Raw genomic sequence first — 21,359 nt, 5'->3', positions numbered from 1 at the left:
ATACACACACACACACTGGATAGATCAACAGACATCACATGGAATATGTACAGTACCTACAGAGAGTGCAGTTGCAGGGAGCTGGTCAGGCCCAGAACACAGGAAATGAGCAGAGGAGACATGGAGCCTGTCAGCACTCAGCCCTGCAGACTCCCGGCGGGACAGGCCTTCTCCTATCTCCTACCTAGAGTAGTAGTTCCTCCTCTCCTCCCCTCCCCCTATTTTCAGGTGTATCCCAGTCCTGCCATCACTGGGGCTCTGGGAGGAATGTGTACCTGCACAGCAGAGACGCATCTTCAGTGACTCCCTCACTCCTCTTCCAGCGTCTGCCGCCCCTCACCACACTGCACCAGTGACAGCCGGACAGCAGCATAATGTATGCTAACAGGAGAGGTCAGCAGGGGGCCCCTTTTGACCGTCATATCACATGTGCAGCAGAGCGGGCCCCCTGCTTCTCCTGTTAGCAGGAATCCTGCCGCCGGCTGTCATTCACCGCCCTGCTTTCTCGGTCCTTCAGGGGCCCCCTCCGGCTCTGGGCCCCGGTGCAGTTGCACAGGTTGAGCCGGCGGTATGTCCGCCCATGAATAAATAACAGACTTCTGTTTGCCAGATATAATCTCAAAGCCTATATATGGATAGGGTTCAACGTATGACATACCTGGGTGAGCTTGATTCTGTGGTCTTTCTGTTGATGTTACTTTTCAGGCTTGTCCAGATACTTTTGACTCATCTGTTGAGGTCTCCCATCTATATTTTTATACTACTGCTATTTTTTTTTCACGTTTGGGGTGACAAGAATCTTCATAACTAATCATATGCTAAATAGTTGCAATTCAAATTTATGTATGAGATAGCCAAGATGATTGTCTATAACATGATGGTAGTCACTTTCAAAGCTGTGGTGGATGGTGAGATATGGAGCCTGAAGTTCAAAGCATTGTTACATTTTTGCTCCTCACTGTACCTTGTAATACTTATTGTCTGACTTGTGTGTGTATTATACCTGCTCCGCATTAATGGTTACACCCTGTTTGGTGTGCAAGTATCCTCTTCAGAGAGCAAGAGGACTTGATCAGGTAGTAGACACACGGCTCTGCTCTGCACATGTCCTACACACATGGCTCCGCTCTGTACTTGTCTTACACGCACGACTTCGCTCATCACACATCATACACACACTACTCCGCTCCATACACATTGTACACACAAGAATCCGCTCCATACTCATTGTACACACAGTGCTCTGCTCTGTACATACACAACTCCTCTCTATACACGTTGTGATGACACAGTATTTTATCTTAATTAACCAGACTTCTATTTTCAGTAAGCTAAGAGGAATAGACTGTTATCTATATGTGAACTTTTTAATTTATAGATTTCTTTCTGGTTGATCAAGAAAACACAGATATTTGTTCATATAAGCCTGTAATATTGATTTGTAGGTTGAAATTTGATATAACATTGTGCTGTCATCCTGGATGACTAGTGATACAAGGCAGGGCCGTATTTGCCACTAGGCACTTGAGGGCACGTGCCTAGGGCGGCGGGATGCGGGGGGGCGCCCTTGAGCTAGGTTTTTTCCTTTTTTTTTTTTTTTTTTTATTTTATAAAACTCCGGGGTCAAGTTTCCGCCCCCCCTCCTCCCTCCCCCCTTCCCGCCCCCCCCCTCCTCCCTCCTTCCCGCCCCCTTCCCTCCCTCCCTGAAGACGTAATACTCACCTTCCTCCAGCGGTGGCTGCAACTGCGTCTCAGCGCCGTCCTGTCTTCAGCGGTCACATGGTACCGATCATTAAGGGTGATGAATATGCGCATATTCATCACCCTTAATTAGCGCTACCATGTGACCGCTGAAGACAGGAAGGAAGACGCTGAGATGCCAGGAAGTTCTGTGCTGCGCGCCGGTGAGAGGTAAGTATGACAGGGAAAAAAGTGGGGTGCCGTGCACACAGGGGAGAAGGATGGGGAGCCGTGCACACAGGGGAGAAGGATGGGGAGCCGTGCACACAGGGGAGAAGGATGGGGAGCCATGTACACAGGGGAGAAGGATGGGGAGCCGTGCATACAGGGGAGAAGGATGGGGAGCCGTGCATACAGGGGAGAAGGATGGGGAGTCGTGCATACAGGGGAGAAGGATGGGGAGCCGTGCACACAGGGGAGAAGGATGGGGAGCCATGTACACAGGGGAGAAGGATGGGGAGCCGTGCACACAGGGGAGAAGGATGGGGAGCCGTGCACACAGGGGAGAAGGATGGGGAGCCGTGCACACAGGGGAGAAGGATGGGGAGCCGTGCACACAGGGGAGAAGGATGGGGAGCCATGTACACAGGGGAGAAGGATTGGGAGCCGTGCATACAGGGGAGAAGGATGGGGAGCCGTGCACACAGGGGAGAAGGATGGGGAGCCGTGCACACAGGGGAGAAGGATGGGGAGCCGTGCACACAGGGGAGAAGGATGGGGAGCCATGTACACAGGGGAGAAGGATGGGGAGCCGTGCACACAGGGGAGAAGGATGGGGAGCCGTGCACACAGGGGAGAAGGATGGGGAGCCGTGCATACAGGGGAGAAGGATGGGGAGCCGTGCATACAGGGGAGAAGGATGGGGAGCCATGAACGCAGGGGAGAAGGATGGGGAGCCATGAACGCAGAGTGGGAGGATGGGGGAGCCATGAACGCAGAGTGGGAGGATGGGGGAGCCATGAACGCAGAGTGGGAGGATGGGGGAGCCATGAACGCAGGGGAGAAGGATGGGGGAGCCATGAACGCAGGGGAGAAGGATGGGGAGCCATGAACGCAGAGTGGGAGGATGGGGGAGCCATGCTTGCAGGGGAGAAGGATGGGGGAGCCATGAACGCAGGGTGGGAGGATGGGGGAGGCATGAACGCAGTGTGGGAGGATGGAGTATAAATATGGAGTATAAATACTGGGCCCTATAAGGGGGACACAGTGTGAGAGGACAGTGTGAAGAGGGGACTGGTATAGAAAGGAGAGGACAGTGTGAAGAGCATGTACCATAAGAGGGACAGTGTGGGGGTCATACTTTGTGCAGACAATATAGTGAGGGGCAATTTTTTATTTGGGAGCATTATAATGACACTTGTATCTTTAAGGGCGTCATGTGGAGACTTTCTGCAAAAGAGCGGCGAAGATGGAAGTCTGCAGAGACGGCTGTGGATGAGAAAACTCATCATGGGATCTGGACAAGATGAAGAAAAGGAGAACGGCTCCAGAGGCGACGTCATCTATCAGGTACCTGGATGTAAATGTTATTTGTGATGCTAACTCTCATGTTTTTATATATGTTAGGAGATTTAAAGGGACACTGTCACCTGAATTTGGAGGGAACAATTTTCAGCCATAGGGGTGGGGTTTTCGGGTGTTTGATTCACCCTTTCCTTACCCGCTGGCTGCATGCTGGCTGCAATATTGGATTGAAGCTCATTCTCTGTCCTCCGTAGTACATACTGTACCTGCACAATCTGCAATCTTGCCTTGCGCAGGCGTGTACTATGGAGGACAGAGAATGAGCTTCAATCCAATATTGCAGCCAGCATGCAGCCAGCGGGTAAGGAAAGGGTGAATCAAACACCCGAAAACCCCACCCCTATGGCTGAAAATTGTTCCCTCCAAATTCAGGTGACAGAGTCCCTTTTAAAGGGGATGTCCAGGCTTGTGATGAGTCTGCAGTCATTCTTTGTGACTGCAGACTTCTGAATTCTCACAGTGCACACTGCACGCTGTCAGGATTCTCTCATGCTGGGGATTTACATTAATGCGATCACGTGCTGACTAGACATGCGTGACCTCCGTCAATGAAAATGAACTGAGCGAGGCCGGGCACATCTAGTCAGAATGTGGTCAGAAGTCTACAAATCACATACTTGTGCTGACATGACTGTCCACCGGCAAGGGAGAATCCTAAAAGTGCAGTGCATGCGTTGTGAGAATTCAGAAGCTGCGATGTCAGGATTCAGCTCTGCAAGTTCCAGTAGTCGTCACATGGACACGTCACTCATATGCGATTTTTCAGACTTAGGGTGTGTGTCCACGTTCAGGATTGCATCAGGATTTGGTCAGTATTTTACATCAGTATTTGTAGCCAAAACCAGGAGTGGGTGATAAATACAGAAGTGGAGCATATGGTTCTATTATAGTTTTCCTCTAATTGTTCCACTCCTGGTTTTGGCTACAAATACTGATGAAAAATCATGACCAAATCCTGATGCAATCCTGAACGTGGACACATACTCTTATGGTCCTGCGACATCGAGCTTCTCTTCTGCTTCTCTTAGTTTTTCACTGAACATTGAGAGCATTAGGGAGAGGAGCTCGTGGGCACATGACTGAGTGTGCAAATCACATATATCCTTGGCGGAGGGGGGGCACCAAAATGAATTCTTTCCCCGGGTGCCAGAAACCCTAGATACACCTCTGCTGGTATGCTACTGCGAGCGGTGATTACCGGGTGCGGTGGAGGGTGGTCTGTGCACAGGCAGTGAGGCAGGGACTGAGGGTGTGCACAGAGAGGATGGAGACCCGGAGACTGCCCGTCCCAGTCTACGCCGTAGCCTAGAGCCCTCATTATCATAGGAATATGGCAGTTAATAAATTGCTTTTCTGAAGCTTTATAGTGTAGTTTTAGGTCAGGGAGGGTTGGATAGGGATGAGCTAGCAAGGTGCAGGGACAGGTAATGATGGCTACTTGCGAACATGTGCGGCAATTGCGGTTTTGCACTTACGATGATACATAAAACACTGCTAGTAGTGTTTTTTCTCATTGCTGCAAGTACCGCATTTGCCGGATGGCGGCAAAACCGCAAGAGCCGCACATGTCTGTAAGTCCCATAGGGAATGAATGAGGCCGAACGCAGTGTTGCCCTAAGTGATCCATTACGCGGCAGATGCGGAAAAACTGTCGGATCTGCTGCAAAAGGCGACTTTCACATCAGCGATTTTTGCCAAAGTCACTGCCGATAGTGTCATACTCACCAAAGGGGGAGGCAGCACTAAAAGTGCCTAGGGCAGCAGAAACTCTAAATACGGCCCTGATACAAGGTCATTGCACAATGATGTTTGCTGATATGTTGATTACACATTGTCCAGGCCAGCCATTTTGTTTACTTGCAAAACAGAGGATAGAAATACTAATGATCAAATAATGAGAGTTGATATCACCACCATTCTTCCCCTGTACCTGTGAATGCTGGCTTGATGGACATTTTTTAACTATAAAGAGGATAGATACCTCCATATACACAGATACTGTACCTCCTGACATCCAATGAACCAGAGACTCTCTACAGAACAGCAGCCAAGAAATCATGGCTCCATCACGAGGGACACAAATTTGTCATTCTACAAGATGTCAGCTTAATGGACCACGGATACATTTGGAGTAGTCAGGATTTGGACCCACCGGTCACCTGAACCTGATGGATACATTTGTGAAAGCCAGGAATAGGAAACAACGGTCACCTGGCTCCATGGAGATGTTCGGAGAAGCCAGGTTGTGACCCTCCGGTCAACTGGCCTTGTACCTGAATAGACTGTCATCTTCCTAAGCTTTGTCTTTACCTCCTTTCTGTGCGTGCAATAGGTGAGGTAGTCGGCCCTGGAAGCTCTGAAGTCACAGCTGCTATTATCCAGTCAAGTCAGCGGAAGGGTGAGATACTGTAATTGTGCAACATCTTAGGTATTTTGCTGGGACTGTTCTATGTGTTATCTGCCTGTTTTGCGGTTCAATAAAGTATTGCCACCCTGTTTTACCCTCATCCTATGTTGTCTGAGTAGTGTTCTGCCCACAGTAAAAGGAGAGCACGTGTTTGGTGGGATGATCCATGTGGTTTCGGCTAGCGGACCAGGGCATCCGCTGACCCCCATGTCTCCACACGTCATACACACAAGGCTCCACTATGTACACCTCATAAACACATGGCCCCACTCTGTACACATTCTACACACAGATCCGCTCCATACAGGTCATACACATGGCCCTGCTCCGTACACACATACAGTGGGGGAAATAATTATTTGATTCCTTGCTGATTTTGTAAGTTTGCCCACTGACAAAGACATGAGCAGTATATAATTTTAAGCGTAGGTTAATTTTAACATTGAGAGACAGAATATCAAAAATAAAATCCAGAAAATCACATTGTATAAATTATACACATTTATTTGCATTTTGCAGTGAGAAATGAGTATTTGATCCCCTACTAACCATTAAGACTTCTGGCTTCTACTGACCAGTTAGACGCTCCTAATCAACTCGTTACCTGCATTAAAGACAGCTGTCTTACATAGTCACCTTTATAAAAGACTTCTGTCCACAGACTCAATCAGTCAGACTCTAACCTCTACAACATGGGCAAGACCAAAGAGCTTTCTAAGGATGTCAGGGACAAGATCATAGACCTGCACAAATCTGGAATGGTCTACAAAACCATAAGTTAGATGCTGGGTGATAAGGAGACAACTGTTGGTGCAATAGTAAGAAAATGGAAGAAATACAAAATGACTGTCAATTTACAGCTCTGCTCCATATATATCATACACACACAAGGTTTCGCTATCTTCTTATCTGCATCTCAAAAACATTTCTAGAATTTGCCCTTTTCTTACTTTTGACTCTGCAAAAACTCTTACTGTTTCACTCATTCATTCTCGTCTGGACTATTGTAACTCTCTCCTAAACGGCCTCCCTCTTTCCAAACTCTCCCAGCTTCAATCTGTCCTGAATGCGGCTGCCAGGATTATATTCCTCACCAACCGTTACACCGATGCCTCTACCCTGTACCAGTCATTACACTGGTTACCCATCCACTCCAGAATCCAGTATAAAACTATTACCCTCATTCACAAAGCACTCCATGGCTCAACACCACCCTACATCTCTTCCCTGGTCTCAAGTCTACCACCCTACCCATGCTCTCCGTTCTGCTAATGACGTCAGGTTAGCATCCTCAATAATCAGAACCTCCCACTCCCGTCGCCAAGACTTTTCACGTGCTTCGCCAATTTTTTGGAATGCACTACCCAGGTTATTATGATTAATCGCCAATCCGCACAGTTTTAAGCATGCCCTAGAAACGCATTTGTTCAGACTGGCCTACCGCCTCAATGCATTAACCTAATTATCCCTGTGTGACCCATTCATATAAGTTAAACCAAAATCAGGTTCCTCGCATCATGTTCTCACACAATTTATGCAGTTAATAGCCCTCTGTGTCTGTACTATTGCATACTTTGGCTGTTACCTGGTTCATGCAGCTTTACATGAACACTCGATCCTAAGGGTACCGTCACACTATACGATTTACCTACGATCACGACCAGCGATATGACCTGGCCGTGATCGTAGGTAAATCGTAGTGTGGTCGCTGGGGAGCTGTCACACAGACAGCTCTCCAGCGACCAGCGATGCCGAGGTCCCTGGGTAACCAGGGTAAACATCGGGTAACTAAGCGCAGGACCGCGCTTAGTTACCCGATGTTTACCCTGGTTACAAGCGTTAAACTAAAAAAAAAAAAAAACAGCACATACTTACATTCTGGTGTCCGTCAGGTCCCTTGCAGTCTGCTTCCCGCACTCAGTGACTGCCGGCCGTAAAGTGAAAGTGAAAGCACAGCCGCTGTGCTCTGCTTTCACTTTACGGCCGGCAGTCACAGTGCGGGAAGCAGACGGCAAGGGACCTGACGGACACCAGAATGTAAGTATGTGCTGTTTGTTTTTTTTTAGTTTAACGCTTGTAACCAGGGTAAACATCGGGTAACTAAGCGCGGTCCTGCGCTTAGTTACCCGATGTTTACCCTGGTTACAAGTGAACGCATCGCTGGATCGCATCGCTAGATCGGTGTCACACACACCGATCTAGCGATGACAGCGGGAGATCCAGCGATGAAAGAAAGTTCTAAACGATCTGCTACGACGTACGATTCTCAGCAGGATCCCTGATCGCTGCTGCGTGTCAGACACAGCGATATCGTAACGATATCGCTGGAACGTCACGAATCGTACCGTCGTAGCGATCGAAATGTTATAGTGTGACGGTACCCTTACACTATGGCTGGTCCGAACAACAAATCAATTGTTACCATTCACCTCTTGTGTCTCCCCTTTTTCCTCATAGTTTGTAAGCTTGCGAGCAGGGCCCTCATTCCTCTTGGTATCTGTTTTGAACTGTGATTTTTGTTATGCTGTAATGTCTATTGTCTGTACAAGTCCCCTCTATAATGTAAAGCGCTGCAGAACATGTTGGCGCTATATAAATAAAATTATTATTACGTACACTGCGTACACACGCGACTACGCTCCGTACACCTCGTACACACACGGCTCTGCTCCGTACACCTCGTACACACAGCTCTGCTCCGTACACCTCGTACACACATGGCTCCGCTCCATACACATGGCTCCGCTCCGTACACCTGGTACACACACGGCCCCGCTCCGTACACCTCGCACACACACGGCTCTGCTCTGAACTCGTACACACACGGCTCTGCTCCGTACACCTCATACACACATAGCTCTGCTCCATACACCCCATACACTCGCGGCTCTGCTCCGTACACCTCGTACACACACAGCTCTGCCTCGTACACACATGGCTCCGCTGCGTACACCTTGTAAACACATGGCTCTGCTTCCTACACCTCGTACACACACGGCTTCGCTCCATACACACATGGCTCCGCTCCGTACAACTCGTACACACAGCTCCGCTCCGTACACCTCGTACACACATGGCTCCGCTCCATACACATGGCTCCGCTCCATACAACTCGTACACACATGGCTCCGCTCCGTACAACTCGTACACACAGCTCCGCTCCGTACACCTCGTACACACATGGCTCCGCTCCATACACATGGCTCCGCTCCATACAACTCGTACACACATGGCTCCGCTTCGTACACATGGCTCAACTCCGTACACCTCGTACACACAAGGCTCCGCTACGTACACCTCGTACATACACGGCCCCGCTCCGTACACCTCATACACACACAGCTCTGCTCCGAACACCTCATACACACATGGCTCTGCTCCATACACCCCATACACACGTGGCTCCGCTCCGTACACTTCGTACACACAGAGCTCCGCTCCGTACACACATGGCTCTGCTCCGAAAACACCTCATACACACATGGCTCTGCTCCGTACACCTCGTAAACACACGGCTCCGCTCCATACACACATGGCTCCGCTCCATACAACTCGTACACACAGCTCCGCTCCGTACACCTTGTACACACATGGCTCTGCTCCATACAAATGGCTCTGCTCCGTACACCTAGTACACACATGGCTCCGCTCCGTACACACGGCTCAACTCCGTACACCTCGTACACACAAGGCTCTGCTCCGTACACCTCGTACACACACGGCTCTGCTCCGAGCACCTCGTACACACACGGCTCTGCTCTGTACACCTCATACACACACGGCTCCGCTCCATACACACGCGGCTCCGCTCCGTACAGCTCGTACACACACGGCTCCGCTCCATACACACATGGCTCTGCTCCGTACAACTCGTACACACACGGCTCCACTCTGTATACACATGGATCCGCTCCATGTAATGTAATCTAAAGCGCTGCGGAATATGTTGGCGCTATATAAATAAAATTATTATTATGTACACTAAGTACACATGCGACTCCGCTCCGTACACCTCGTACACACATGGCTCCGCCCCATACACATGGCTCCGCTCCATACACCTCGTACAAACATGGCTCCGCTCTGTACACCTCGTACACACGGCTCAACTCCGTACACCTCTTACACACACAGCCCCGCTCCGTACACCTCGTACACACACGGCTCTTCTCCGTACACCTCGTACACACACGGCTCTGCTCCGTACACCTCGTACACACACGGCTCTGCTCCGTACACCTCGTACACACACGGCTCCGCTCCGTACACCCCGTACACACACGGCTCCGCTCCGTACACCCCGTACACACACGGCTCTGCTCCGTACACCTCGTACACACGGCTCCGCTCCATGTACACCTGGCTCTGCTCCATACACCTCGTACACACATGGCTACGCTCCGTACACACATGGCTCCGCTCCATGTAATGTAAAGCGCTGCGGAATATGTTGGCGCTATATAAATAAAATTATTATTATGTACACTGAGTACACACGCGACTCTGCTCCGTACACATCGTACACACATGGCTCCGCTACGTACACCTTATACACACACGGCTCTGCTCCGTACACCTCGTACACACAAGGCTCCGCTCCGTACACACATGGCTCCGCTCCATACACCTCGTACACACGGCTCCGCTCCGTACACCTTGTTCACACAAGGCTCTACTACATCCACACTGTAAACCCCTCCTGACCCCACACATAAACTTCCCCTCATCCAGCGCCATGACAACCAGCACAGCAGAGTCCTGCATACACTGAGGCCCCTGATCATGTGACCCCTGACTCCTCCCCTCCTGTGACCTCATCACAGGTCCTGTGCGCACAGAACAGCCATATATGTGGTGTGCGGCTCTGCAGGTGGAGGTAGGTGCTGGAGATTCCCCATTACTGGGGGGGCAGGACAGGTCTAGGGGGGCAAATGCCCTCCTGGCTTGTCCGCCCCCACAACCCAACCATCCGGCAGTCTGTTGTTTTAGAAGCTGTGTGTCGGCAGTGTACATTTAACCTTGTATTATTATTATACATTTTTATAGCGCCATTTATTCCATCGCGCTTTACATGTGAAAAGGGGGCAAGTAAGGGACAAATACAATAAACATGAGCAATACAAGGCACTAACAGGTACAGCATACCTCCCAACTTTTGAGGAAGGGAAAGAGGACAAAGTTAGCGGTGTGCACACCGCGGTGAATTTTAGGCCATGCCTCTGACCACACCCATTTCACAACTAGTCACGCCTCAACCATACCCATTTAGCACTGATCACAATGTTTCATAAACAATAATTATAAACAAAAAAATATGGCCACACATTGCTCCATCTACTATATAATTGTCTAAGGGTCACTTCCGTCTGTCCTTCTTTCTGTCACGGTTATTCATTCGCTGATTAGTCTCGCCAGCTGCCTGTCATGGCTGCCGCGACCAATCAGCGACGGGCACAGTCCGGGAGAAAATGGCCGCTTCTTGCTCCCCGCAGTCAGTGCCTGGCGCCCGTATACTCCCCTCCGGTCAACGCTAACACAGGGTTAATGACGGTGGTAACGGACCGCGTTATGCCGCGGGTAACGCACTCCGTTACCGCCGCTATTAACCCTGTGTGTCCCCAACTTTTTCCTATTGACGCTGCCTATGCGGCATCAATAGTTAAAAATGTAATGTTAAAAATAATAATAATAAAAAAAAAAAACCTGCTATACTCGCCCTCTGTAGTCTGCTGAGCCGCTCGCGCCGGCCGCCATCTTCCGTTGCAGGTTCCGGTGGCAAAAATGGTATGGGAGAAGGACCTGCCATGACGTCATGGTCATGTGACCGCGATGTCATCACAGGTCCTACACTCATACCAACCCTGGGACCGGAAGCTGCCTTGGACTACAAGGGGCCCTCGGAAAGGTGAGTATATGTTTATTTTTTATTTTTTAACCTGTGACAAACGTGGCTGGGCAATATACTACGTTGCTCTGTGCTGTATACTACTTCGCTGTGCAATATACTACGTGGCTCTGCGCTGTATACTACGTCACTGGGCAATATACTACGTAACTGGGCAATATACTACGTGGCTCTGTGCTGTATACTACGTCGCTCTGCAATAAACTACGTGGCTCTGTGCTGTATACTATGTCACTGGGCAATATACTACGTCACCGGGCAATATACTACGTAACTGGGCAATTTACTACGTGGCTGCGCAATATACTACGTCACTAGGCAATATACTACGTAACTGGGCAATATACTACATGGCTGCGCAATATACTACGTCACTAGGCAATATACTACGTAACTGGGCAATATACTACGTGGCTGCGCAATATACTATGTCACTAGGCAATATACTACGTAACTGGGCAATATACTACGTGGCTGCGCAATATACTATGTCACTAGGCAATATACTACGTAACTGGGCAATATACTACGTGACTGGGCAATATACTACATGGCTGGGCAATATACTACGTCACTGGGCAATATACTACATCACTGGGCAATATACTACGTGGCTGAGCAATATACTACGTCACTGGGCAATATACTACGTCACTGGGCAATATACTACATCACTGGGCAATATACTACGTGTCTGAGCAATATACTATGTGTCTTGGCAATATACTACGTGACCCTGTGCTGTATACTACATGACTGGACAATATACTACGTGACTGAGCAATATACTACGTGGTTGGGCAATATACTACGTGACTGGACAATATACTACGTGACTGAGCAATATACTACGTGGCTGGGCAATATACTACGTGACTGTGCAATATACTACGTGGCTGGGCAATATACTACGTGGTTGGGCAATATACTACGTGCCCGAGCATTATACTACATGTACTGTGCAATATACTACGTGGACATGCATATTCTAGAATACCCGATTCGTTAGAATCGGGCCACTGTATAATGGCCACATACATGTAATACTGTATAATGGCCACACATGATGCTCCATACTGTATATTGGCCACACATGATGCTCCATACTGTATAATGGCCACACATGAAGCTCCATACTGTATAATGGCCACACATGATGCTCTATACTGTATAATGGCCACATTATGCTCCATACTGTATAATGGCCCCACATGATGCAGCATACAGTATACTGGCCCCACGTGATGGTCCATACTGTATAATGGCCACACATGATGCTCCATACTGTATAATCACCACACATGATGCTACGTACTGTATAATGGCCATATTATGCTCCATACTGTATAATGGTCACACATGATGCTCGATACTGTATAATGGCCACACATGATGCTCAATACTGTATAATGTGTTGTGAATTCTACTTTTGGGTTCCCTCCAGTGGTTGTAGGTGGTAATGCAGTTGTCCCTGAGTTGCAGTCCTGGTCAGGTGTATCTGCTGATTGCAGTTCTGACTGGGGTATTTAGGTGTGCAGGATTCATTAGTCCTTGCCAGTTGTCCATGGTTCTGGGAGGTTTTGGATCTTTGTCTGGTTCCTCCTGCCTTGCTGCCAATTCAGCAAAGATAAATGTCTGTTTTTTTGTTTCTGTGGCACACATGCTGTGTGCTTAATAATTCTGTGCTATTCATTTGTTTTCTCTTGTCCAGCTTAGATTGTGTCAGTGTTTTCTCAGTCTTGTTGGATTCTCTGGAGATGCAGATATACGCTCCACATCTTTAGTTAGATTGTATTTTCTGCTGTGGATATTTTTGGAAGGGTTTTATACTGACCGCTTAGTATTCTGTCCTATCCTTTCCTATTTTAACTAGAGTGGCCTCTTTTGCTAAATCCTGTTTCCTGCGTGTGTCTTTTCCTCTACTACTCACAGTCAATATTTGTGGGGGGCTGCCTATCCTTTGGGGTTCTGCTCTGAGGCAAGGTAGAATTCCTACTTCCATCTATAGGGGTATTTAGTCCTCCGGCTATGTCGAGGTGTCTAGGATTGTTAGGCACACCCCACGGCTACTTCTAGTTGCAGTGTTAAGTTCAGGATTTGCGGTCAGTACAGTTTCCACCAACTCCAGAGAAAGTTCCATGCAGCTCCAAAGTCACCGGATCATAACAGTACAACTGGCCGATAATGAGTTAAATGCATCTCAGAAGAAGGGAAGAAAGGTGTTGAGCCATTTTTTTTCTGCAGTCTGCTTTGTCTTCTTTTCCCTCTTTTACTCTGGGTGGCTGAGGAGTCTTGTGCTAGCATGGATGTTCAGGAATTAGCTTCTCGTGTAGACCAGCTTGCTGCTAGGGTACAGGGAATTTCTCATTATATTATTCAGACTCCTGTTTTAGAGCCGAAGATTCCTACTCCTGATTTGTTTTTTGGTGACAGGTCCAAATTTTTGAGTTTTAAAAACAACTGTAAACTGTTTTTTGCTCTGAGACCTCAATCCTCCGGTGATTCCATTCAGCAGGTTAAAATCGTCATCTCCCTGCTGTGTGGCGATCCACAGGATTGGGCATTTTCCCTGGAATCTGGGAATCCGGCCTTCTTTCAGGCTTTTGGATTATTATATGATGAACCTAATTCTGTGGATCAAGCGGAGAAGACCTTGTTGGCCCTGTCTCAGGGTCAAGAGGCGGCAGAATTGTATTGTCAGAAATTTAGAAAATGGTCTGTGTTGACTAAATGGAATGATGATGCTTTGGTGGCAATTTTCAGAAAGGGTCTTTCTGAATCCGTTAAAGATGTTATGGTGGGGTTTCCCACGCCTTTTGGTCTGAATGATTCTATGTCTCTGGCCATTCAGATTGACCGGCGCTTGCGGGAGCGCAGAACTGTGCGCGCTGTGGCGTTGTCCTCAGAGCAAATTCCTGAGACAATGCAGTGTGATAGGATTCTGTCTAGAACGGAACGACAAGGTTTCAGACGTCAGAATAGGTTGTGTTATTATTGTGGCGACGCTTCTCATGTCATTTCTGTCTGCCCTAAGCGGAAAAAGAGGATCGCCAGTTCATTTACCATCAGTACTGTACAACCTAAATTTCTGTTATCTGTGTCCTTGATCTGCTCATTGTCATCATTTTCTGTCATGGCGTTTGTGGATTCAGGTGCCGCCTTGAACTTAATGGACTTTGAGTTTGCCAGGCGTTGTGGTTTTCCCTTGCAGCCTTTGCAGAACCCTATTCCTTTAAGGGGCATTGATGCTACACCTTTGGCTAAAAATAAGCCCCAGTTTTGGACACAGGTGACCATGCGCATGGCGCCAGCCCATCAGGAAGATTGACGATTTCTGGTGTTGCATAATTTGCATGATGCTATCGTGCTGGGTTTTCCGTGGTTGCAGGTACATAATCCTGTGTTGGACTGGAAGTCTATGTCTGTGACTAGTTGGGGTTGTCAGGGGATTCATAATGATGTTCCTTTGATGTCAATCTCCTCTTCTTCCTCTTCTGAAATTCCAGAGTTTTTGTCTGATTTTCAGGATGTATTCGATGAGCCCAAGTCCAGTTCCCTTCCACCGCACAGGGACTGTGATTGTGCTATTGACTTGATTCCAGGCTGTAAGTTTCCTAAGGGCCGACTTTTCAACCTGTCTGTGCCTGAACATAGCGCCATGCGGAATTATATTAAGGAGTCTTTGGCGAAAGGGCATATTCGGCCATCTTCTTCACCGTTGGGAGCGGGATTTTTTTTTTTTGTTGCTAAGAAGGATGGCTCCTTGAGACCCTGTATTGATTATCGCCTCTTGAATAAGATCACGGTCAAGTTTCAATACCCTTTACCTTTGCTTTCTGATTTGTTTGCTAGGATTAAGGGGGCTAGTTGGTTTACTAAGATTGACCTTCGGGGGGCATATAATCTTGTTCGTATTAAGCAGGGTGATGAATGGAAAACTGCGTTTAATACGCCCGAAGGCCATTTTGAATACCTTGTGATGCCATTTGGGCTCACTAATGCTCCATCTGTTTTTCAGTCCTTAATGCATGATATCTTCCGGACTTATCTTGATAAATTCTTGATTGTATATTTGGACGATATTTTGATTTTTTCCGATGATTGGGAATCTCATGTGGAACAGGTCAGGATGGTATTTCAGATCCTTCGTGACAATGCTTTGTTTGTGAAGGGGTCTAAGTGTCTCTTTGGGGTGCAGAAGGTTTCTTTTTTGGGCTTCATTTTTTCTCCCTCATCTATGGAGATGGATCCGGTTAAGGTTCAGGCCATTCATGATTGGATTCAACCCTCATCCGTGAAGAGCCTTCAGAAATTTTTGGGTTTTGCAAATTTTTATTGCCGTTTCATTGCTAACTTCTCTAGCGTCGTTAAACCCTTGACTGATTTGACGAAGAAAGGCGCTGATGTGGCGAATTGGTCCTCTGCGGCTGTCTCTGCCTTTCAGGAGCTTAAACGCCGATTTACTTCTGCTCCGGTGTTGCGCCAACCGGATGTTTCTCTTCCGTTTCTGGTTGAGATTGACGCTTCTGAGATTGGGGCAGAGGCTGTTTTGTCTCAGAGGGATTCTGTTGGTTCCTTGATGAAACCGTGTGCCTTCTTTTCCCGTAAGTTTTCGCCTGCTGAACGCAATTATGATGTCGGCAGTCGGGAGTTGTTGGCTATGAAGTGGGCGTTTGAGGAGTGGCGACATTGGCTTGAGGGAGCTAAGGACCGTATTGTGGTCTTGACCGATCATAAGAATCTGATTTACCTCGAGTCGGCCAAACGGCTGAATCCTAGACAGGCTCGATGGTCCTTATTTTTTTCCCGTTTTGATTTCGTGGTTTCGTATCTTCCGGGTTCTAAGAATATTAAGGCTGATGCCCTCTCTAGGAGTTTTTTGCCTGATTCTCCTGAGGTCCTTGAACCGGTCGGCATTCTGAAAGAAGGGGTGGTCCTTTCTGCCATTTCCCCTGATTTACGACGGGTTCTTCAGGAATTTCAGGCTGACAGACCTGACCGCTGTCCAGTGGGGAAACTGTTTGTTCCTGACAGATGGACTAGTAGAGTGATTTCTGAGGTTCACTGTTCTGTGTTGGCTGGTCATCCTAGTATTTTTGGTACCAGAGATTTGGTTGGTAGGTCCTTTTGGTGGCCTTCTTTGTCACATGATGTGTGTTCTTTTGTGCAGTCCTGTGGGACTTGTGCGCGGGCCAAGCCTTGTTGTTCCCGTGCTAGTGGGTTGCTTTTGCCATTGAGAGGCCCTGGACGCATATTTCTATGGATTTTATTTCTGATCTTCCGGTTTCCCAGAAGATGTCTGTTATCTGGGTTGTTTGTGACCGGTTCTCTAAGATGGTTCATTTGGTGCCTTTGCCTAAATTGCCTTCCTCTTCAGATTTGGTTGTTTTTTCAGCATGTGGTTCGTCTGCATGGTATTCCGGAGAATATTGTGTCCGACAGAGGTTCCCAGTTTGTTTCTAGGTTTTGGCTGGCCTTTTGTGCTAGGCTGGGCATTGATTTGTCTTTTTCTTCTGCATTTCATCCTCAGACAAATGGCCAGACCGGGCGAACTAATCAGACTTTGGAGACTTATTTGAGGTGCTTTGTGCCTGCTGATCAGGATGATTGGGTGGCCTTCTTGCCATTGGCCGAGTTTGCCCTTAATAATCGGGCTAGTTCAGCTACTTTGGTTTCGCCTTTCTTTTGTAATTTTGGTTTTCTTCCTCGTTTTTCTTCTGGGCAGGTTGAGCCTTCTGACTGTCCTGGTGTGGATTCTGTGGTTGACAGGTTGCAGCAGATTTGGGCTCATGTGGTGGACAATTTGGTGTTGTCTCAGGAGGAGGCTCAACGTTTTGCTAACCGTCGTCGGTGTGTTGGTTCCCGGCTTCGGGTTGGGGATCTGGTCTGGTTGTCTTCCCGTCATGTTCCTATGAAGGTTTCTTCCCCTAAGTTTAAGCCTCGGTTTATTTCTGAGATTATTAATCCGGTGTCTTTTCGATTGGCGCTTCCGGCCTCTTTTGCTATCCATAATGTCTTCCATAGATCTTTATTGCGGAAATATGTGGTGCCCGTTGTTCCCTCTGTTGATCCTTCGGCCCCTGTGTTGGTTGATGGAGAGTTGGAGTATGTGGTTGAGAAGATTTTGGATTCTCGTTTTTCGAGGCGGAGGCTTCAGTACCTTGTCAAATGGAAGGGTTATGGCCAGGAGGATAATTCTTGGGTTTTTGCCTCTGATGTCCATGCTGCTGATTTGGTCCGTGCCTTTCATCTGGCTCGTCCTGATCGTCCTGGGGGCCCTGGTGAGGGTTCGGTGACCCCTCCTCAAAGGGGGAGTTCTGTTGTGAATTCTGCTTTTGGGTTCCCTCCAGTGGTTGTAGGTGGTAATGCAGTTGTCCCTGAGTTGCAGTCCTGGTCAGGTGTATCTGCTGATTGCAGTTCTGACTGGGGTATTTAGGTGTGCAGGATTCATTAGTCCTTGCCAGTTGTCCATGGTTCTGGGAGGTTTTGGATCTTTGTCTGGTTCCTCCTGCCTTGCTGCCAATTCAGCAAAGATAAATGTCTGTTTTTTTGTTTCTGTGGCACACATGCTGTGTGCTTAATAATTCTGTGCTATTCATTTGTTTTCGCTTGTCCAGCTTAGATTGTGTCAGTGTTTTCTCAGTCTTGTTGGATTCTCTGGAGTTGCAGATATACGCTTCACATCTTTAGTTAGATGGTGGAATTTTTGTATTTTCTGCTGTGGATATTTTTGGAAGGGTTTTATACTGACCGCTTAGTATTCTGTCCTATCCTTTCCTATTTTAGCTAGAGTGGCCTCTTTTGCTAAATCCTGTTTCCTGCGTGTGTCTTTTCCTCTACTACTCACAGTCAATATTTGTGGGGGGCTGCCTATCCTTTGGGGTTCTGCTCTGAGGCAAGGTAGAATTCCTACTTCCATCTATAGGGGTATTTAGTCCTCCGGCTGTGTCGAGGTGTCTAGGATTGTTAGGCACACCCCACGGCTACTTCTAGTTGCAGTGTTAAGTTCAGGATTTGCGGTCAGTACAGTTTCCACCAACTCCAGAGAAAGTTCCATGCGGCTCCAAGGTCACCGGATCATAACAATAATGGCCACATTATGCTCCATACTGTATAATGGCCACACGTGATGCAGCGTACAGTATACTGGCCCCACGTGATGGTCCATACTGTATAATGGCCACACATGATGCTCCATACTGTATAATGGCTACACATGATGCTCCATATATAATGGCCACACATGATGCTGCGTACTGTATAATGGCCATATTATGCTCCATGCTGTATAATGGCCACACATGATGCTCCATACTGTATAATGGCGATACATGATGCTCAATACTGTATAATGGCCATATTATGCTCCATACTATATAATGGCCACACATGATGCGTACTGTATAATGGCTCCACATGATGCTCCATACTGTATAATGGCCACACATGATGCTCCATACTGTATAATGGCCACATTATGCTCCATGCTGTATAATGGCCCCACATAATGCAGCGTACAGTATACTGGCCCCACGTGATGGTCCCTACAGTATAATGGGCTCACATGATGCTTTGTACAGCATAATGGCCCCACACGATGCTGGGTACAGTATAATGGCCCACATGATGCTGGGTACAGTATAATCGCCACACATGGCTACCCCACCCCCATCATTGCCTTCTCCATCACTACACACACACACCTTTCACCGCGCTCCCTCGCAGCAGCCGAAAGCTTCCACTCCCGTGGCGCTGAATGATGTCATCCAGCTGCGCTGCTGACTGCTCACGTCGCTGCAACTGTGATACGCCACTGATAAAGACCTCTCCGTGTCTCCTGTGACAGTCAGTGTCAGAGCGAGGAGCAATATCTGCTCTGATCCGATACAGCTAGTGTTCGCTCCGTACACCTCGCACACACACGAATCCGCTCCATACACCTTGTACATGCGGCTCCGCTCCGTACACCTCGTACACACAGCTCCGCTCTGTACACCTCATACACACACGGCTCCGCTCTGTACACCTCGTACACACACACGACTCCGCTGCGTACACGTCATACACACACGGCTTTGCTCTGTACAACTCGTACACACACGGCTCCTCTCAAAACACCTCGTACACACACACGACTCCGCTCTGTACACCTCGTACACACACGGCTCCTCTCAATACACCTCGTACACACACATGACTCCGCTCCGTACACCTCGTACACACGCGGCTCTGCTCTGTACACCTCGTACACACACGTTTCCGCTCCGTACACCTCATACACACACGGCTCCTCTCAATACACCTCGTACACACACACGACTCCACTCCGTACACGTCATACACACACGGCTCTGCTCCGTACACCTCGTACACACGGCTCCGCTCCGTACACCTCATACACAAATGGCTCATCTCCATACACCTCGTACAGACACACGACTCCGCTCTGTACACCTTGTACACACACGGCTCCGCTCCGTACACCTTGTACACACGGCTTCACTCTGTACACCTCGTACACACACACACGACTCCGCTCCATAAACATTGCACACTCTGCTCTGCTCCGTATACCTTGTACACACACGGCTTCGCTCCGTACACACGTGGCTCCGTTCACCTCGTAGACATGCAGCTCCGCTCCTTACACACACGACTCCGCTCCATACACCTTTCACACGCTGCTCCAATCCGTACACCTCTTACACACACGGCTCCGCTCCGTACACCTCGTACACACACACGACTCCGCTCCATACACATTGCACACTCTGCTCCGATCCGTATACCTTGTACACACGCGGCTGCACTCCGTGCACTTCATACACACGGCTCCGTACACCTCTTACACACACGACTCCGCTTCATACACCTTTCACACGCTGCTCCGATCCGTACACCTCTTATACACACGGCACCGCTCCATACACCTCGTACACACACACGTCTCTGCTCCATACATTTTTCCCACGCTGCTCCGATCCGTACACCTCTTACACACACGGCTCCACTCTGTACACCTCTTATACACACACGACTCAGCTCCGTACACCTTGTACACACGCGGCTCCGCTCTGTACACCTTGTACACACACGGCTCCGCTACGTACACCTCATACACACACGGCTCCTCTCAATACACCTCGTACACACACACGACTCCGCTCCATACACGTCATACACACACGGCTCTGCTCCGTACACCTCGTACACACACGACTCCGCTCCATACACGTCGTACACACACGGCTCTGCTCCGTACACCTCGTACACACACGATTCCCCGCCATACACATTGCACACTCTGCTCCGCTCCGTATACCATGTACACACATGGCTCCGCTCCGTACACACGACTCTACTCCGTACACCTTGTACACACACAACTCCGCTCCGTACACCTCATACACACACGGCTCCTCTCCATACACATCATACAGACACACGACTCCACTCCATACACCTCGTACACACACACAACTCCGCTCTGTACACCTCGTACACACGCGGCTCCGCTCCGTACACCTTGTACACACACGACTTCACTCCATACACATTGCACACTCTGCTCCGTACACACGTGGCACTGCTCCGTTCAACTTGTACACATGCAGCTCCACTCCGTACACACACGACTCAGCTCCATACACCTTTCACACGCTGCTCCGATCTGTACACCTCTTACACACACGGCTCCGCTCCGTACACCTCGTACACACACACACGACTCCGCTCCATACACATTGCACACTCCGCTCCGTATACCTTGTACACACACGACTT

At 48.6% G+C, this 21,359-nt stretch overlaps 1 protein-coding gene across 1 annotated transcript in view; it reads left to right on the top strand.

Moving 5' to 3' along the window:
• The first annotated feature begins 10,493 nt into the window (after positions 1–10,493).
• The window catches only part of LOC138666581 (zinc finger protein 271-like), a 91,783-nt gene continuing 80,917 nt past the window's right edge, over positions 10,494–21,359 (top strand). Inside the window, exon 1 of the mRNA XM_069754783.1 lies at positions 10,494–10,547. Coding sequence (XP_069610884.1) covers positions 10,521–10,547 — 27 coding nt within the window. The 5' untranslated portion in view covers positions 10,494–10,520. The remainder of the gene's footprint in view (positions 10,548–21,359) is intronic.

This window comes from Ranitomeya imitator, chromosome 2 (genome assembly GCF_032444005.1).
Source record: "Ranitomeya imitator isolate aRanImi1 chromosome 2, aRanImi1.pri, whole genome shotgun sequence".
Classification (NCBI taxonomy): Eukaryota; Metazoa; Chordata; class Amphibia; order Anura; family Dendrobatidae; genus Ranitomeya; species Ranitomeya imitator.
The sequence above is the reverse complement of the archived record's forward strand: the minus strand, read 5'-3'. Positions and strand labels throughout refer to the sequence as shown.